Genomic DNA, 17,607 nt, shown 5'->3' with positions numbered 1-17,607 from the left:
TCTCCTTGACCTGTTGTTGGATAAGGACACTCTCTCCCTTGGAGCTGCATGTTAGTGTGATGACTGGCTGCTCCCGGCAGCACTTGCAATTCATCCACTTGTTAAATTAAGCCCATTGTAGATACATCTAAGCCTTTTCCTGACCTTTGATGCATGTCAACTTCTGGTCCTTCCCAGAATCACTAGGTGGTTGCTCCAGCTCACACCTTCTCTGCATTCTATCCTGATCCAGGACCACCTGCTTTTGTTGCCTCAGGAAATCATGGACAGCTGCTGCCAGGTCAGCCATGCTCCACGTAGATAGTGGCTACCTTCATTGAAGGACCTCATGCTGTACATCTCTCCAGCCACTGGCACACATTTCTCTTCCCACCACAAACACTTGCAGTCAGCCAGCCTGGCCACAAGCTGCCTTCGTGAGCAACCCCGTCTGGCACCAGGCTGCTCACAGCTACCATTGCAACATGACAACCAAAACCTCTACCCTCTTCAAACTGTGCAGCTGGACACTCTTCAGTCAATCTCTGCATTGTCTAAGACTTTGCACCTCCAGGGATTCTGCCTGTGAGCTCTGTGGTTACACTCACTTGGTGAGACTTGATCTCCTTGAGCATCTGCACTATTGCCCAGAATTATACCACAGGACTGATGGCTGCTATGCTCCAAATACAGTGCAGCCAAAACACGGAAACTCAAAGATTACATGGAGTAGGAGATGTCCAAACTATGGAAGAGGTCTGAAATGGGTGAGCATCCATCCCAGAATGCAAGGGAAAGGCTACAGCTTCACCGTGCCACTCAAGATGAAAATTATATCTGTGAGGTGGCAGCACTGTTTACTAAGAGGCATAATTGGATCAGCCTCTGGCTGATGCACAAGTTATCTCTGTTCTGAGGAGTGAAACTGACTTCTCATGACCACTTTGACCATGGCTGTTATGCTTCTTAACACCCAAAAATTTGAACTGCAGGTGCCCAGGACTGGATGGTGATGACAAGGCAAGTCCTGCAGCTGAGGACACTGCTGTACTGGCAGACATGGCCCTCAGCTGAGGACATTGCTGTCCTGGCAGACACATCCTCCTGTGAGCCAGGGAATCACTCCTGCTGCTCTGCAGTGGACAGCCTCTTTGGCAGCTCGAGGGACTGTGAATAATCCTTTTGAGCTCCTGCCACCAGTCCCAAAGTGTGATCAGTACATAATGATGCCAATGGCATAATGTGAACCTCCTTCTGCTTTGAGTGACTGGGTTTCAACAACGGTGACAAGAAAGCGCTGGGATGTAAAGGACATTCAAAGGGCTCTGTCCTCCATACAGATCTCATGACAGGAACACAGTCACCCCATCAGATCCCAGGACAGAGTTGCACACAGGTCATGTATTAGGGACATATTACCATGGCATCTTCACCTTGCCCCTGTCTCACGTGACAAGTACATCTTCTTGTCTTGCTGTGTGATGGAACAGCCCTGAGAAGCCTCACTCTCAGCATCTTGCCATAGGGCTTTTGCCCATGCCTGGAGCAAACAGCCTGAGGGAAAAAATGTACCTTCAAGACAACCATGTTGGACTGAGAACCTCAGCATCCAGGGTCCACCAGCAGGACACAGCACATGTGGTGGCTGAGGCTCACAGCACTGTCCCCTGTGACACGGTCATTTTTGTAACTCCTCTGCTGCTCCTTCTTGTATACTAATATGCTTTGTCTCCTCCATGGTGGATTTAATCGAGGGTGAACTGCTCAGGGCTTTTGTTCAAAAAGACTCTTCAAATCCTTGGTCACCCTATCTCAGCGATTAGGGTCTGAAAAATGATCTGGGTTATCCTGAGGATGAGCATAAAATGTTGTCCTTGGAGAGATCAAATGAGAATTTTACCATTGATCTTATCATATCCCTGGAGCTGGGATATTTTCCCCTGAGATTTCTTGCGCCTTAACTGGGTGTTCAGTTAGAGAGACCGCACATGGTGATGTCTGACTAGTGTTTAATTTTTCTGCTTCCAAGATTTGCTTGACCTAAGATGAGAGCTATGAGTGGAAGGGAGGAAGGGGAGACAGGCTGGGCAGGAAACAGAGTCCAGTGAACTTCTACAAACCTTAAACAACTGCAGTTGGCTGGCATTCAGTATGTGAGACAGACCAAGGTTCAGGGTGATTTATTTTATCTGGAATTATTTCACATCTCTGGATGTAATGTGTGGGGTTGGCTCCTGCTCCAAAAGCAAGTGGTCTTCTGAAGAAGGCTTTCAAGACAATCTTTCATTTATCTGTAGTGCAGCATTTGCCTTCTCCACATTCACAAATTTGGAACTAATTCCCTGTATGACATAGCATTTAATGAGTTTGTCTCCTGAATTCTGCAAAGCATTTCAAATACTTTGATGGCATTTTCTCCTTAGTAATTAATGTCTTATCAGTGAGTTTTGCAGAGAACAATGGCCTGATTCTCCTCCAGTGCTGTTTTACATCACTGTAGCTTCACTGACTGCAAATGAGTTACTCCTGCTTCACACAGGAGATGAGAATTAAGACCTTAAGCCTACCACTATTTAATCACATGCTTTGAACCCCTTTTCTCTCATTCAGAATCTATCCTTTGCTTGCTGCTCTACACAATTGCCATTTTACTATCTTAGAAAGCTGGTCATTATCAAGAATGTGTGTACTAACTACCCTTTGCTTTAAGAACCCCAAAATGAGGGACACTCCAGCCAGGGGAAGCCCCACACTGCACCATCTCATGGCAGTAGGTGGTGGTTCTTCTCACCCAGGTACCAGAATTCCCCTGGAGACTATTCTACAAGCTCTGAGGGACAGTGGTTATTATTTCATTTCATCCCTAATAAGCAGGTTTTTCTACATACCTGAGTAGTTTGCAATTAGACTCAAAAAACAAAAGCTTGCTGCAGGAAAATGAAGCTTTTTCTCTAGCACGAAAAGTCCAGCTGCATTTTCTCTTGAAAACAGCCAGACCACAGACTCTCCTTGTACTGTAGACTAATTTGTTTTGATGCTCACAGGATGTATATCCTGAAATTGGAATAAATATGCTGAAACACGCACAACCTGGACACATCTTTATTTCATTCTTTTGGCTCTGGATCCAGTTCTGTCCTGAGAAGGTAAAAACAACACCGACCCAGAGAGAAACAGAAATGAAAAAACCCAGATAGCAGTGATAAGGCTTAACATAGACAGATGCTCTTGCTTTTGGAATATATGTTTATTTAAAATATGTTTATATCTGAACAATAAGTAGGAGTAGGCAAGAGGTAGCAGATACTGTTTTAAAATACTTCCATTAATTACACACAAATCCGGACTAACTTTAGCATGTTGAGAATTAATGGCAAGTACATCAGGATCTGTTTACTCCTGTAAGTTAGGAGGTGATAAGTGGTGTCAGCTAATTCTGGTGATTTTTTCATGTGTGCAAGCATTACTCACGTGGGTACAGATTTCCAGGGCCAGACAACAGAAATTAGTTAAGTGGGACATATTGGGCATTATATATTAAGAACAACACAAAGAAAATTTTTGCTATAAAAACACTTAAGCTACAAAACAAAGTGCTTGAAGTTGAGAAAAATCAAAGTTAAGGTTGTTCTCGCAACTAATGCTTTATGATACCATCTTTAATTATAGTTGTCTGTGTCATTGTCTCCATAGCTTTAAATTTCTGCAACAAAGTACTGCATGGATCCTACTGCTGCATGGATCTTACTGACAACATTATCTCTCACTAAAAAGCCTATTATTTATCCTGATCAGCCAATGCAGAGTGTTGGGGCTGACAGACATCTTCCCTTTGCTATTTGCTGACAGCAAAGGAAGATGGTGCCTTACGAAGGGCAGTGTAATTTGAAGCTCTGGAGAACACAGTTATTCAGTGATGGAAATTACCACCTTGTCTTGGTCAGGACTGCATCCTTCCCCTTCTCCTCCCAGCCACCCCAGACACTGCACGGTCCTGCTTTCCTCCCTTGCAGCCCCCATGGGAATCACCCACCATAGGACTGATGTCCTGACATTTGCCCCTCTATGCCAATGTCTCACTCTGTCCTTCTCCCTCCCCCTCTATTCCCCCTCTTCTTCAGTCTCCAACTCCTACAATCACTGACTCTCTCTTTATTCCCCATGAGAAAACCAAATTCCCCTCTCTGTTCCCTTGCTGCACAGGCACACACAGCAGACCTTGTCTCACAAGTGCCAAGCGGAACTCTACAACATTTTATTTGGAGACCAAACACAGAAAGATTACTATGGCTCTGAGCTGGAACATGTCTGGCCTAGATGAGATTTTTAGATGTCAGAATTTAACAAGTCTCTACTGGGCATGCACAAACTGCAAAGACAGTAATGCTCAGACATGGTCCAAAGCTGGGAATAATTTCTCAAATGTGTTGAAAAGAAAATTTCTGGTGTTTCGTTGACTTCTTTTGCCAAATTTTTGTGCTTTCCTTCCATGCATGGAGGTAAAATATCTTCTGAGGGAATTTGTATTACCATAGACAAAATAACATATTTTCTCCTAACCTTGCTTTTGGAAACAGATGCACCATTCTTGATAAAACTTGCAAAACAAAAATAAAATTAAACAAATGAAGTCAGCTGGAGGTTGATACCCAGTATAGGAAATTTCAGCTTGATGCATTAAAATTTGGCAAATGTATAAGCCACTGACAAGAAGATATAATAATGAAAAAGTGTTGGGCAATCACTGCACCCCTAATTCATAACTCCCACACATTTTAAGATAATGGAAATTACTCATGTTCATCAGGAATTGAATAGATGCTTCTGTTATTACTTGTATTATTCAGTTAGCAACAGCAGCCAAATGTATGTCTGACTTTCATTAACTTGAGCAGTATACCTTGCAGTATTAAAATCTATTTCAATTCAACCCTTCTGTATTTTTCTCTTGATATACTGCATACAAATCTTAACCATGATATCATCTTTTGTGATAATAAACTAAATCAACAACACATTTCATTTGCAGAGATCATCACATATGAGACACTTTCAGGTATGCAAATGTCTCAGGAAAATATTGAACCATGGCTCTAAAAGGAACTTTCAGATATAAAGAAATAGCTTTTGTATTTTAAAGGTACATTTTGTCCTAATTAAAAAAAATAAAAATAAAAGAAATTAAAAAGCACAATAGCCTTGGCTTGAATTGTCAGAATGGTAAATTTTACCCTGTTGAGGAGACCAGAACAAAGTGACATTGAGTTTCTTACAGCAGTTAATGTCCAAAGATAAAGCTTCTGTACCCAGGACAGAAGTGGGTTTTGGCCAACTTTCATAATTTTTTGGTAGTTCTAGCTGTCAGCATTGTGTCACTCACTTTTCTTATGGTTCTTGGTAGGCATCTCCAGTGGAAAAGAGATTCTTAAATGAGCAAGGCACTTGGGGCATGTCTTTCACATTTAAAAGATTAAGCAAGTTGCTGAATAGCAGGGGATGAGCCCTACTCCAGGAGTGCTGCCAAAGCTAACAACTAAAGTTAGTTGTAAAGGCCATCTTTGAATCTGGGTGAATGACTGGTTCAGATGTTCCCCTCTAGGTAGTGGTCAGGACTTTCTGAAAGTAACTCTGCTGGAAAGGTGTCTGGCACCATTCTCAATGAGACAGATGACTCTGGATCCTCCTGCTGCCTTGCACATCCCCCCTGCATCCCCTCACTGGAGCAAAGTCCCCAGCCTGGGTGCACATCTCTGTCTCTGCATGGATACTCACTCCTTTTGTTGCACAGTGACAAACACAAACCAGCCCCATTTGCAGGCTACTTCTGGACTGTTTCACCCAGCCCACCGTCTCACAGGAGGCTGCAGCTCTGCCTTTAATGCCAGCCTTTTATTTTCTTATGACATCTCCCCACTGCTATTCTTGTCCATGAAAAATGAACAAAATAAAGTTTTCTCAGCTGCATGTTTCTGTTGTGAGTTGTTGCAGGCCATGCTCAGACTTTCTGCTGAATTCATATAAAGCCCATCATTACAAACTGCATGTAGTCCAGCTGTACAGCCCCAGTGGTGCCACAGCAGACACAACAAGCACTGGTTGCTCAGCAATGCCCTGAGCTCCTGCTGCGCTGTTGTTTCGGCTATCAGGGATGCCTGGTTTTGTGCAGACATATTTTGTACTTCATATCTAACCAAAACAAAACTATAGATACAATAAAAATGAAATAACCTGCATACATCTATGATTCAGAAATTGAATAGCAGAAGAGGCCTCTGGATCAAATAGAAGCAAGCATGTCCTAAGGCATTTTGGGGATGCTCAGAAGAGATACCCTTTAGAACAAGAGCATGTTGAGGAAGGATGCATGTTCCTGTAATTACACTGTTAACAACTGATGCAGAAAAGAATCATTCATTGAGGTGTTACCAAAAATTGCTGGCACCTTTCCTGTGGCTCAATGGCCCCATGAGTACCAGTCCCATGCTACTACATACCTGAATTCAGATTATACTACAGAAATGAACACAACTGCGCTTAAAAATATTACAGACATTTTTATACAAGAGATGAGCAGTTCTATTGTTATTAAATTAGAAGCATTAAATTTGGGCATTCAGGGATGTGGTAATAAATCTCTTTAAACTGTCCTACCAACATATTTTACCAAGTTTTTTTCAGGTCATTGTCAGCATGGCTTCAAACAGATTTAATGTCAGCTGTATTTTCCCTTTTCACGGGTTCTGTCTCTCCTTGAATAATTTATTTGAGAAAACTTGTCACCTCTTATGATCTTTGAATGTGATGCCAAGGCTATCCCATCCTGGCACAAATACAACCATCAGTCATTTACATAACAAACAGCTCTGGCCAACACCACCTTGTGGTGTGAGGCTCAGGGTTGTGCTTTGGGTCAAGCGTTCTCAACCACAGCTTGCATTATTGAACATCATTAATGGAGAAATGGCAGGAACTCTTCTCCCCATGTAGATCTCTTTCCTTAGCCTTGCTGGTTGTGCAAGTCACCTGCAGGAATTGCTATGCAAAAATGGATGCTTGGGAAGCACTCAAAAAATTGTCATGCACATTTATCCTCAATGGTGCCTTGGCAGCCATAGGCTGGAAACTTATTCCCAAGATTTCCCAACTTGCTTTTTGCACAGTTCCTTCATATTCCTAACCATGACTCTTCCCTAAAATTCCTCTTCCCTTAGGAGAGACCCAAAACTGAATTTTCGAATTTGGTGGACATTTGGGTCCTCTAGTTGATAACCACACAGCACACACTACTCTTGAGGTCCTCTTGCATCCTTCCAGCATATAACATATTTTGGGAAAAAAAAAAAAAAAAAAAAAAGGACTTTGATGAAGTTTGTCCCTTAATCTCACCTGAATCCCACTTTTGTCTGGTTTGACTCAATGTCAGTGTGGTGACTGGGTGGCCTGCGTCCACTGGAGAGCTGGGGGGACCCAAGGTGACACAAAGGCAACACGGTGAACACCTGCCTGACAGTCTGTGTAAGAAATGCCCAGGCCTGCAGCTGCTCCTCCATGGGACCATATGCAGAAATGCTCTTAATGCTGTACAGTGCTCCCAGACAGAAGGCTAGGGAGAGTGGGGAGAGAGTAAGTGGGATACAGGACAATATTTTGTTATTTCTGTGAACTACAAGGGTTATCTGTTTTCTGTTTTTCAGTCCTCATGCTCACTTCTATGTTTTCAAATCATCTGTCTGGCTTCTGGTCTCTAGTTCTGCTCCTTCTAGCATTAATGTGCATCATCATATTTGACATCAGATATTGTCCCCACTGAGACTTAAGGATTTGGAGGTTTTGCAGGTCTTAGCCCCAGATCCTTCAAGGGCACTGCCCACCACTGGTGGTTCATGAGAACCCCATTTGTTGCCATCATCTTTGCCTGAGGAAGGCCCTCTCTTTGCTTGTTGCAGATGATATTTTGATCTTTGATAGATTCTGCCAAGCATGTAAAACTCTGATAATCATGCACTGTAACATGGAAGTAAAGCTGAGCTTGGTTTAAATATTAAAAGATATGTCTGTTAAAGAACACTAAAAAAATGTTAAAGGATGCTAAAAAATACCCTAATGTAGTAAATCACCTGTCCCTTGGTGTCTGATGATCCTTAGGATGCTTCCCATACACAGTGTCTTTGTCTTCACATTTGCTCTTTTATGTTATTTGTTTCTAAAGTGGCCTTCTGTTTTCCTACTATTAAGGAATGCTTTTTCTGTTTTCCCCCTTGACTGGGGGCAAGTTGCAACCTCTTCACTTCTCCCCTCCCTGCAGATTGGGCTGCCTCTAAGACCCCATGCCTATGAGGTCCTACAGATTTTGCCTAAATGGAATTTTACTCTTTTTGCTTCGCTGTACTTCACTCACCCACATTAAACAGTGCTGAAATTGTTGCTTAGTTGAATTGAAATCTGGCTGCCTACAAAGGAAGAGGATACACAGAATTAGGTTGTAAGTATTTGCAGCGTACTTTGAAGGAGAGAGATTATATTAAACAATCTGTTTAATATAAGGAATACATTAAACAATCCATTTGTGTGACACCAACAAGGAGCAGATCACTGAAAAATCTGACAGGATTTCAGTGGGGAATGCAGCCTAAAAATCAATGACATGGCATGTCCGGAAGGTGGATCTAGAAATAGCAAGTGTGGTATCTGTTGAGAGGCATCACGTTCCTGGGAGCGGGTCGCACACAGTAAGGGCAATCCGGGCATGGCCAGCCTCGCCTCGGAGGAGAAGGGTCCTGCAGTTTCCCAGCACAGACTCAGCCACCGCGCCCACACTGCACAGGGATAGCCAGGGATGTGTTTGCCTGGGAGAGGCTGGGAAAGCGATGAGTGGGGTGAGAGATTGCTTGTGCCAGATTATTTTATTTTCTTACATTGCATGCCTGTTTTGATAGGAAGGCAACCAGAATGGGAACTGGGGGCGGTTGGGATCTCAACGCAACCCGTTGGCCAAAGTCCTTCACAGAGAACAGGGTAAGCAAAGTGAAGGGCATGGAAAAACATCTGCCTGGGAAAATCATCTCCCCAGGGTATCTCCCTGGGCTTTTCTTGCTCTCTTCAGGGCCCGGGTCCTCTGAGAGGGATAGATTTTGCTCAAACAAAAGAGACCATTATGGTCCTTGTGACCATTTGATTCAGACTATAAAACGCTGTTTGACTTAAACCACCAGTCGTAGTTTGCAAGTGAGACTGACATACTTTGCTTTCCTGGTTATTGCTCCTTTCCCATGTCCAATGACCGTACACGTTCGGTGCTGGAAACACGCTGGCATATTCAAGTGGATCGGGCTGAGGCTCCTAAGCTCTGCAAAAGCACCATTTTCCCCAGTTGAGAAACACCATGGACTAGTTGTAGCAAGACCTGTTGTTTTGGCTTCTGGACCACACATTCTTGGTGCTGTCAATGCCTGCAATATTTATTTTTGAGACATAGCTTCTGGATGCATATAACTAGCTACAAATCACAGCCCTCTCTTACTTTGCCGCCTCTCACCCTTAAAAGTTTCTAGTCTTCTTGTTGAGGGCAAAAAGTCTAAATAAATGAATTCTGAGGCAGAAAGCTAAGTGGGGATTCATAATGAGCTGGCACTTTCGGGATGGACCCGCTTCCCGTGATTTTTGACCCCTCCATTTTGCTTTTTTCCCGACACTTGAAGCTGCCACCGAGGCTAAGCGGGCAGGGTGGCGCGGAGCGAACCCCGGCAGCTCCAACAGCGCTAAAAACACGCGGCCGCATTTCTCTGGCCAAGGGGGAGCCTTTCCACGTCCCCGATTCTGTACGGGGCCAGCCTTCTCTCAGTCGGTCCGCGGCGCTGCTCGTGTTTTCCACTGGGGGGGAGGACGAGAGAGGGAAGACCAGAGCGGAGGAGGAGGGAGGTGGGGAAAGTTGCTTGAATTTGCGAGGGGCGAGAGCCGGCGGTGGCGGCGCGCTGCTTCTTTCCACTGGCTGGGGGAGCTGCCAATCTGTGTTGTAATCCTGCAGGAATTTCTGCGGGGTTTAACTGGGAGCCGCGGCGCCGCCGCCGCGCACTCGGGGCGGAGGGAGGGCGGCGGAGCCGGCAGCCTGCAGCCCGCGCGCCCCAGCGCCGCCAGCACCGGGCCCGCCGGGCAGCGCCGCCAGCACCGAGCCCGCCGGGCAGCGCCGCCAGCACCGGGCCCGCCGGGCAGCGCCGCCAGCACCGGGCCCGCCGGGCAGCGCCGCAGCGGAGCGCGGAGCCCAGCGGAAGGAGCGCGGCGGGCCGGATCCGGGGCGCCACCGGCCCTGCCCCGCGCCCCTCGGGCGCTGCCGAGCCCCCGGTTTCTCCTTTGTGCCCGGCCCCCGGCGGCCGCCGCGCCGGCTCCGCGGGAATAATGCGGGGCGTGTGGCTGGCGCTCACCGTCAGCTTCGTGGCCTGCGCCTCCGGGCAGCCGGTGAGTGCCGGGGCAGAGGGGAGGGGGCGGCGGCAGCCCCGCGGGACGGGACGGGACGGGACGGGACGGGGCCGCCTCGGTTCCGCCAGCCGAGTGCGGGCGCGCAGCCGGAGCGCTGCCCCGTGGCATCGCCGTCCGCGGGGCACTGGGCTGGCGCGGGGGGACATCTGTTGATAGTTGAGCGGTCTGCGAACGGCAGGCACCATTCCGTCCCACCCGCCGAAAAAAGAAAGAGACAGCCCCCCACTAAGAAAACAAAAAAGCAAACAAAACCCCAAACATCCCCACGAAGCCGAGAGGGTCACCGTGCCGCAGCGGAGCACCCTGCCGCCCTCCAGCGAACCTCGGCCGAAGTTTGCCGCGACGACCCGGTCGCCAGCCGGCCCCGGAGCCCCCCCGGTGCCTCTCTCCCTGCCTCTCCGGAGGAGGGGCGGCTGCCCGAGGGGCCGCGGCGCGGGGCTGGCTGCGGCAGCGGGGGCTCGTTGCCGTCCCGGAGCGGCGCCGGGAGCCGCCGGGCCGCCCCGTGTCCGAGCGGCCGCCCGAAGACATCGCCGCCTCCCCCGGCTTCGCGGCGGTGAGGCGGGAGCGTCCCTTGCAAAATCCTCTCCTCTCGGTCCGTGGCTAAAAAGAGAAAAAAAGGCAGCAGCCGCCCTTGGGTGCGCGGCTCAGGAGCTCCCAGAGCCCTCAGACAGAACGCCCCGCGCGCCTCCCGGCCGGGCCCGGTCCCGGCCCCGCGGAGCCCGGGCTGCTGCGGGCCCGGCCGGCCCTTCCCCGCGGGCTTGCCGCGAGGTGCTCGGGATAATACTGCTGTTTACACTTTTTCCGCGCCACCAGTGTATTCGCTAACCGGGCCTTCTGCTTAATGCAATTAGCTCAGTTGTCGGGATTTGTACCTCTGGGAAAGCCTCTCTCCGGCGAACGCTCCCACCCTTTGGTGGCAGGAGCCGAAGAGGACCGGCCAGAGGGGTTTGGTCCTTTCCATCTGCGGATCTGAGATTGCCTTAAAGGGAAGGGGTATGCAAATGACACTGATGCAGTGTTCGAGAAAATATTAGGAAATGATAAATTGAGGTTTCAATATGAAATTAAAAAAAAAAAAAAACAACATGATAATTTAATCCAGTTAGAATGAGCCGCTTCACTGAACTAAATAACGCCACTAGCTTGGGTTAACTTTTGAAGTTCTCTAGCTGTTGTGTAAATTAGCCAAGTCACAGCCTTCATGAAATCTGGCTCATCATTAGGGATTTCTAAGGATACAATTGCAAAACGCTTTCCTTAAAGACTGATTAAAAAGGGTTGTGTAGAACGCTGACCCTTGTTTCCGCTAAGTACAACTGTGCTGCAGAAACACCCTTGGCTAATGAGTTGCAATACACTTCAATTTTGTAGAAACACTGTTAGTACGAAGTTCTCTGATGGTGTAGTAGCTATTAAACTGCCGCAGTAATTAGTGAAGTATTAAGTTTGATGTGTTTTTGCCTTGGGATGGGCGCACTGTGGCGGTGTGAGGTGGGCTGCTGGGGCATATGCGGTGTGGTTCAGGGGGCAGTGGGGAGAGCGAGGCGGGGGGAGCCTGCCTGCCTCTGCTGCTGCGCCCTTACTGCTGCCAGAAAGTTGTGGAGGGACTGGAAAAGTAGAAGGAGGTTGGTCTTTTTCCTTTTCTTTCACCTCCCTTCTTTTTCCTTTAACTCCGTCTGGCAGCAGCTTCATGGTACCTTAAGATAGGATTTTGTAGACCAGTCTCTGGGAGGAGATAGATGCCAAATCTGTCTTCTCTGCAGAAGTCTGTCCTTGTCATAAGAAGAATTTTATATGGATGCTTAAAAGCCCTCCCAGCTCTCCAGACCACTGTCAAATGTCCAAATTTATTTGTGTTTTTAGATTCTACTATTTATTATCGTTATTTAAGCAAAACCGTAAGGTAAAAATTTCGTTTCTGATGAAGTAAATTATCCATGAGTTTTTTGAGCAGAGGAGGGGGAAGCTGCAGCAGATTTTGTTTCTTAAAGCAGTGAATTCCCTGTGTTTGGTCCACATAATGAACAAACACTTGTATTGGGATGGGCCAAGGAGACACTGGCACTGTGTTAAGAATGTCCTGGAAGTGAGACGTGCCCCTGAACCACGGGCACGGTTTGTCGTGCTGGGTGTGTGCTTTGTGTGCCGTGCTATGGGCTGTCACACCACGGCTGTGCTCTGCTGTGCCATGCCAGCTCCCCCGGGGGAGCAGCTGCTTCAGGACAGGGCTGTGATGGAGAGAGGGAGCCCAAGATGTTAGTGCCAACCTGCACATGGTGGCAGGAGTTACCCGCACCAAAGCTGGTGGATTGCAGCTGGGGCTTGCGGAGTGGTTTGCTGCCATCAGCGCAGTGTGCAGAGAGACATCAGATTACTTTGGGGTCTGGTAACCTATTTGGGCCTGGAAGGACTTGGGGGATTCACCCAGGCTTGACTGAATGGCAAAAAATATGATTTCTAGCTACCTTGAAAGTTTCTTGGTTTGCTTAATAAGAGAGGGAATGACAGTGACATGAAACTGGTGGAAAGGAAAGGAGTGAGAAGTCTGATGTGCCTTTTAAAAGGTTAAGCCCTTGAGCCTGGTCCTGATGATGTTGGGAGCCAGCTTTTGCTGATTTTAATAGCACCAGAGAGCAGCGCCAACTATCCAGCTGTAGTTGTCAGCTCCCATTCGGAAGAGGCTGATAAACCTTTCCGTTTCGTTCTCGTTTGCAGCAGTGGGACAAATGGTTTTCCAGAGCTTGTGTGACAGTCTGATCCTCTCTGCATGCCCAAGTGCACACTGAGAAACTTTGCTGGCTAGCAGGTTGTGCTGCATACTGCAGTGTTACGGTGCTGCTCTCCTCAGAGAGGGTTAAGTCCATCTCTCCTCAGGAGTCTGGATGCTGCTTCACATCATCAATACATGCGTGTGGGGCTGGATTTGGGACTTGCAGTGGAACAGAGCATTGGGGCATCACCTGAGTGGTCTCTTGGTTTCTTGTGTAAGCAATCTGACCGCTGAGTTGTTGGCATAAATGTAATAATTGAAAGGTGACCCAAGGGTAATATTTGGTATATTTTTCAGAAGTATTTAGTATAGCATGATGCTGTAATTTTCCTACATTTGTTTCTAATGGTTACTTTGGTTTTGGGATTTGGAAAATTGATAGTGTACTGAAGAGGAGGAATGCTTTTTTGTAAAAAGGCAGTTAGACTTCAGAGATAGTAATTAGAGGAAAAGAAGGGCTGAAGAGATAGCTGGTATTTAGATTTATATGCTTTGTGTGTCTCTCCTATGTGTGTTAAATTTGCTTTGTCAAATAAGTTCCAAAGAAAGGAGGAAGTCTTCAGCCTTGATTTACTTCTACCTACCTCCAATTCACGTATACTTTTTCTTCTCACTGTACAATTAATAGGTGTTCATCCGTTGCTTTTTGTGGTTTGGCAACACCTGGAATTTGCCATGGCTGCTTCCCTTGCTCTGACCGAGCTTCTGGGTTCTGCCATCCATCAGCTGCCTGCACTGGAAATTCCAGGGAGCTCTGGGGCTTGCCACCAGTCTTGGGTGTTACCCCCACCCCTCAGATAGATGTTCTCAGGAACCACTTTCTGGAAATAGGTTTCCCTCTCAGGTTATCTTATTGTTAAAAAATAATGAACAGATGAATCTTGACCCAAGATCAAACACTGAAGTTCCTGTTCTTAATATCTTAGCCCTGAGGTCTGCATTGGAACTGAGTGAGCATGGAGGCCTAAAGTGCAGAGATGTTTTTTCTGCAGTTTTTCCTAGATCCTTATCAAGGAAGTAGATGAGAGCATCATTTTCAGGAACAAGTCAGGACAGATATCTTAGGGTTTGAAGTTGCGTGCTGGGATTTGGGTTGTTGGGCAGATAACACCGCTGTGGTAGGTTTTAGTTACTGCAGCTAATGGAATAAAGATGGTGGACTTTGGAGAGTGTGGAGTAAGTCTGGAATTTGCTTGGAGATTTGGTGGATATAAGTTTTTATAGTCCTAAATTAAGTGTGATTTCAGGATGACAAGATTAAGGCCTAATTTCTTGACAAGCAGAGGTGTAAGTTACCAGAAGTCCCATGGCATACACACAGCTGTGGTCTAATGCCTCTGGCAGGAGTGTGGATGGTGGAGAGCTACCTGCCATCCTTGGTGGGGAACGTGGCATTTTGGCAGGGCTTTCTGAGCTTGGAAAAGAGCCTGCAGAGATTTGCAGAGCTCTCCATTTGCACTGCTCTTTATGGTGAGTTGTCTTTATAAAATGTCAGGCAGAGGCATATGGGTGGCATTTATTAATTACGTTTTCTCACCAAATTGACTTTTGCAATTGAGCAGTTTAAACAGCTTGCTTATGGCAAAGACTTGCAGGCTGTAGTAAGGCTCAACGGCCAGACAAAGAGCTCTTGTCTAGTTATGGAGAAGTGCTCTTTTGTCTTCTGAATAGATTTGACAGACTATGATTTTTAACATAAATGTTGTCACTGAGATTGGCAAGCTTATTTGAGGCCTCGTATAAGACCCTACTTGAATCTGAGTCATAAAGATGCCCTCTGTGCTGCCGCATTTGAGAGAGGATGCGAAAATCATGAGCTAGTGATTTGGTCCACATTCAAGTCACTTTGCAGTCAGTATCGTAGGAAGCATGAGAGAATTACTGGAGGCTGTTCTGTGAACAGCTTGTTGTTTGGTTATCTTCGGTTCATGCTTACAAGATGGTAGTAAATTGCTGTCTACAATCTTTTCAGGACTAGTAATTTATTCATAGGCTACATGACACTATTCAGTGATTTGGGAACATGATTTCTCCTGCTCACATTGAAGTATAATTTGCAATCTCTTGAGTACAGACTGCATTAGTGTTTGACCCTCTAATAATGGCAGTTCTCTGTATGTATGTTGTTTTCTTGATTAGCTCAGCCCTGGGGGATGCTTTCAAAAGCATACTAGATATTTGGGCAGAAATACAGAATACGTGTAATCCTCAGAAGTACTGGAATACTGATTGCAGTAGGAGAAAATGTAGCATTTAACAGCCATTTGCAACAAGTGCATTTGTGCTGAGCAAATTATTTTTGTTGATGTCTCAAGCAGGGATTTCATTTAAAGTGAAATAATGACTAATAGGGTGGTGATGAATCTGCAGAAATTGGCCTTGTCTGTAGATAGGCTATTAGGGCGTAGTATATAAGCTGTGCTTAACTGAAGCCTGAGTGGATGCTCCATCTGAAATCACTATTTTTAGTTTATATTTAAACAACTTCTTCAGAAATCTCCCTTCTAAGCTAAATTGTTTTGTTCCCAAGGTGAATTGATTTGGGAAAGTTCAAATAAAAACCTGTTTGGCTGTGTTTGAGTTGTGGGCATGAAAATAAATACACTGTACTTTTATTAATAGTAAGGAGACAAAGGGACTTGCAGAAGGTCAAATAGCCTGTGGTGTTGATGCCTTGAGAGGCTACCTAGAACAGAGGGTAGACAGTGTTAAAGGGATAAAGTAGGCATTTATTAAAAAGGCCTTCAAAGGATACACCTTGGGCAGTACAAGAGCTCGGCCGTGGCTACACCCACGATGGATGACGGGTCATGTAATTTTCACGCTTTTATAAGTTTTGGTCCATTTACATTTTGGGGTTAATTGTCCAATTACAGCTTCAGGTAATGAAGTCCCATTGTCCCAGTTTGCCTTCTTCAATTCACTGTTGTTTATACTTTCTGGGCCTGGAGTTACAACGGTGTCCTTGGTTCTCAGGCTGGAAAAAGTTTGTTTTGTCTAACTAAACTGTGAAGAGAACTTCCTAACACTTTATATGAAGTTCAGAATTATATACTAATGCAATACAGAATCTGGATAATATGAAAGCTAACACTTAAGGCATCAGTATACACAGACATGGAATCAAAATTTTCAGAAGCCATCATTGTGATTAACAACCAGAATATATTGGCTGTATTTAAATATTATGTTGTCAGACATGTTTTGTTCCCGTTTGATTAACCATAATAAAGTATAATTTTCTCTGGAGGTGCTTCCACACTAATGGAAGTCACTTGTCACCTTTCAGATCAATGTGAAGTGACCCATCCCTGTCATTTGAAGTGACTGACTGTGTGGACTCCCTGTATTTCAGAAGTGTGACTGTCTGTGTGTACTGAGAGGACTGACTCTCACAGAGCTGTAGGAAAGAGTGCTGCTAAAGTAATATAACCTGGGAGATGAAGTACTTCCAAGGGAGCACTTGGGTGCATGACCAGCGTAGCCTCAAGACTAAGGATGTTTCAATAGAGAATAAAAGAAATGTGTCATACTTGCCACATGAATGAATAACCTAACCAGGTCTTCCCTCTCCCACCTTTGACAGTATCTCTTCCCGTATGTCTGCTTCTGTCCTTCCATTAATTATACCAGTAGAAGCAAGCTTTCTTCTTTCTCTGGGCTGAGCTGCATTAATTCCAGCTGTGTTGATTCTTCAGTATCTGCAGGCGTAACTGGCTGGACACAGTACCTAGAGGACACAGCCAAACCCCACACACTTGATAGCTTTTGGCTTTAAGAGCTGATTCCTGATTGCTTTTTGGACTGGAGTCTGCAGGGGAAGGCTAGAAGTGGGTTTGAATACATGGTGTATGTTGCAGGCTGTGGAGGTGAGCGATGTCCAGGAGTCAGATTGTTCTTTACCCAGGCTGCTTATTTGTGTTTTCTCTGGATGCGGAGATTCCAGAATCAGTGTGTCACTTAAACTGATTACCAGGTGAAACCATCCACAAAGCCTTTCCATTCAAATCCTTTTCAAGTGCAGTTCCATGTTCAAATACTTAATCACTGAGGTGTGACATTAATGGTGTCCTTATTATTCAAAATGAAAACCTGCAAGGGAAGCAAAGTGGAAAGGTGAAGGTAGTTCAAAGTAATAGAAATGCACCATCTTTGGCACAGACAGAAACTGAGCTTCTGTTGAGTACAAATATGTGATATGGCATAAATAAAAATAGATACGTCTTAGTTTTATAAATAGTAATAATGTATAATTCCTAAAGCAAGGATGTGCATAAGATAATGCTGCTGAGAAGAAAGATTCTGATGATTTTTGTGGAAGGCAGATTGCAAAACCTTCAGGTCTTTTCCTGTCTGTGGGACTGAGCCTTCTCCCATTTGGGAGT

At 45.8% G+C, this 17,607-nt stretch overlaps 1 protein-coding gene and 1 long non-coding RNA gene across 3 annotated transcripts in view; one reads left to right on the top strand and one right to left on the bottom strand.

The window, feature by feature from the left end:
- Window positions 1–3,211: 3,211 nt before the first annotated feature.
- On the bottom strand, window positions 3,212–9,428 carry LOC147655374 (uncharacterized). Of its 2 annotated transcripts, none has more exons than XR_015284822.1 (2): window positions 9,220–9,428; window positions 3,212–8,429 (listed from the first exon to the last, which is right to left on the bottom strand). It is a non-coding gene; the product is annotated as an uncharacterized LOC147655374 (long non-coding RNA). The 2 variants fall into 2 exon arrangements; XR_015284821.1 differs by having other exon boundaries at window positions 3,212–8,835; window positions 9,220–9,325.
- Window positions 9,429–10,210: 782 nt separating this feature from the next.
- Window positions 10,211–17,607, top strand: part of SDC2 (syndecan 2) — a 63,864-nt gene continuing 56,467 nt past the window's right edge. The window contains exon 1 of the mRNA XM_086882021.1: window positions 10,211–10,431. Coding sequence (XP_086738147.1) covers window positions 10,372–10,431 — 60 coding nt within the window. The 5' untranslated portion in view covers window positions 10,211–10,371. The remainder of the gene's footprint in view (window positions 10,432–17,607) is intronic.

This window comes from Cyanistes caeruleus, chromosome 1 (assembly GCF_971803275.1).
Source record: "Cyanistes caeruleus chromosome 1, bCyaCae1.hap1.1, whole genome shotgun sequence".
NCBI classification, from domain to species: Eukaryota; Metazoa; Chordata; class Aves; order Passeriformes; family Paridae; genus Cyanistes; species Cyanistes caeruleus.
Note: the sequence above shows the minus strand (reverse complement) of the source record. Positions and strands in the feature narration are given on the sequence as shown.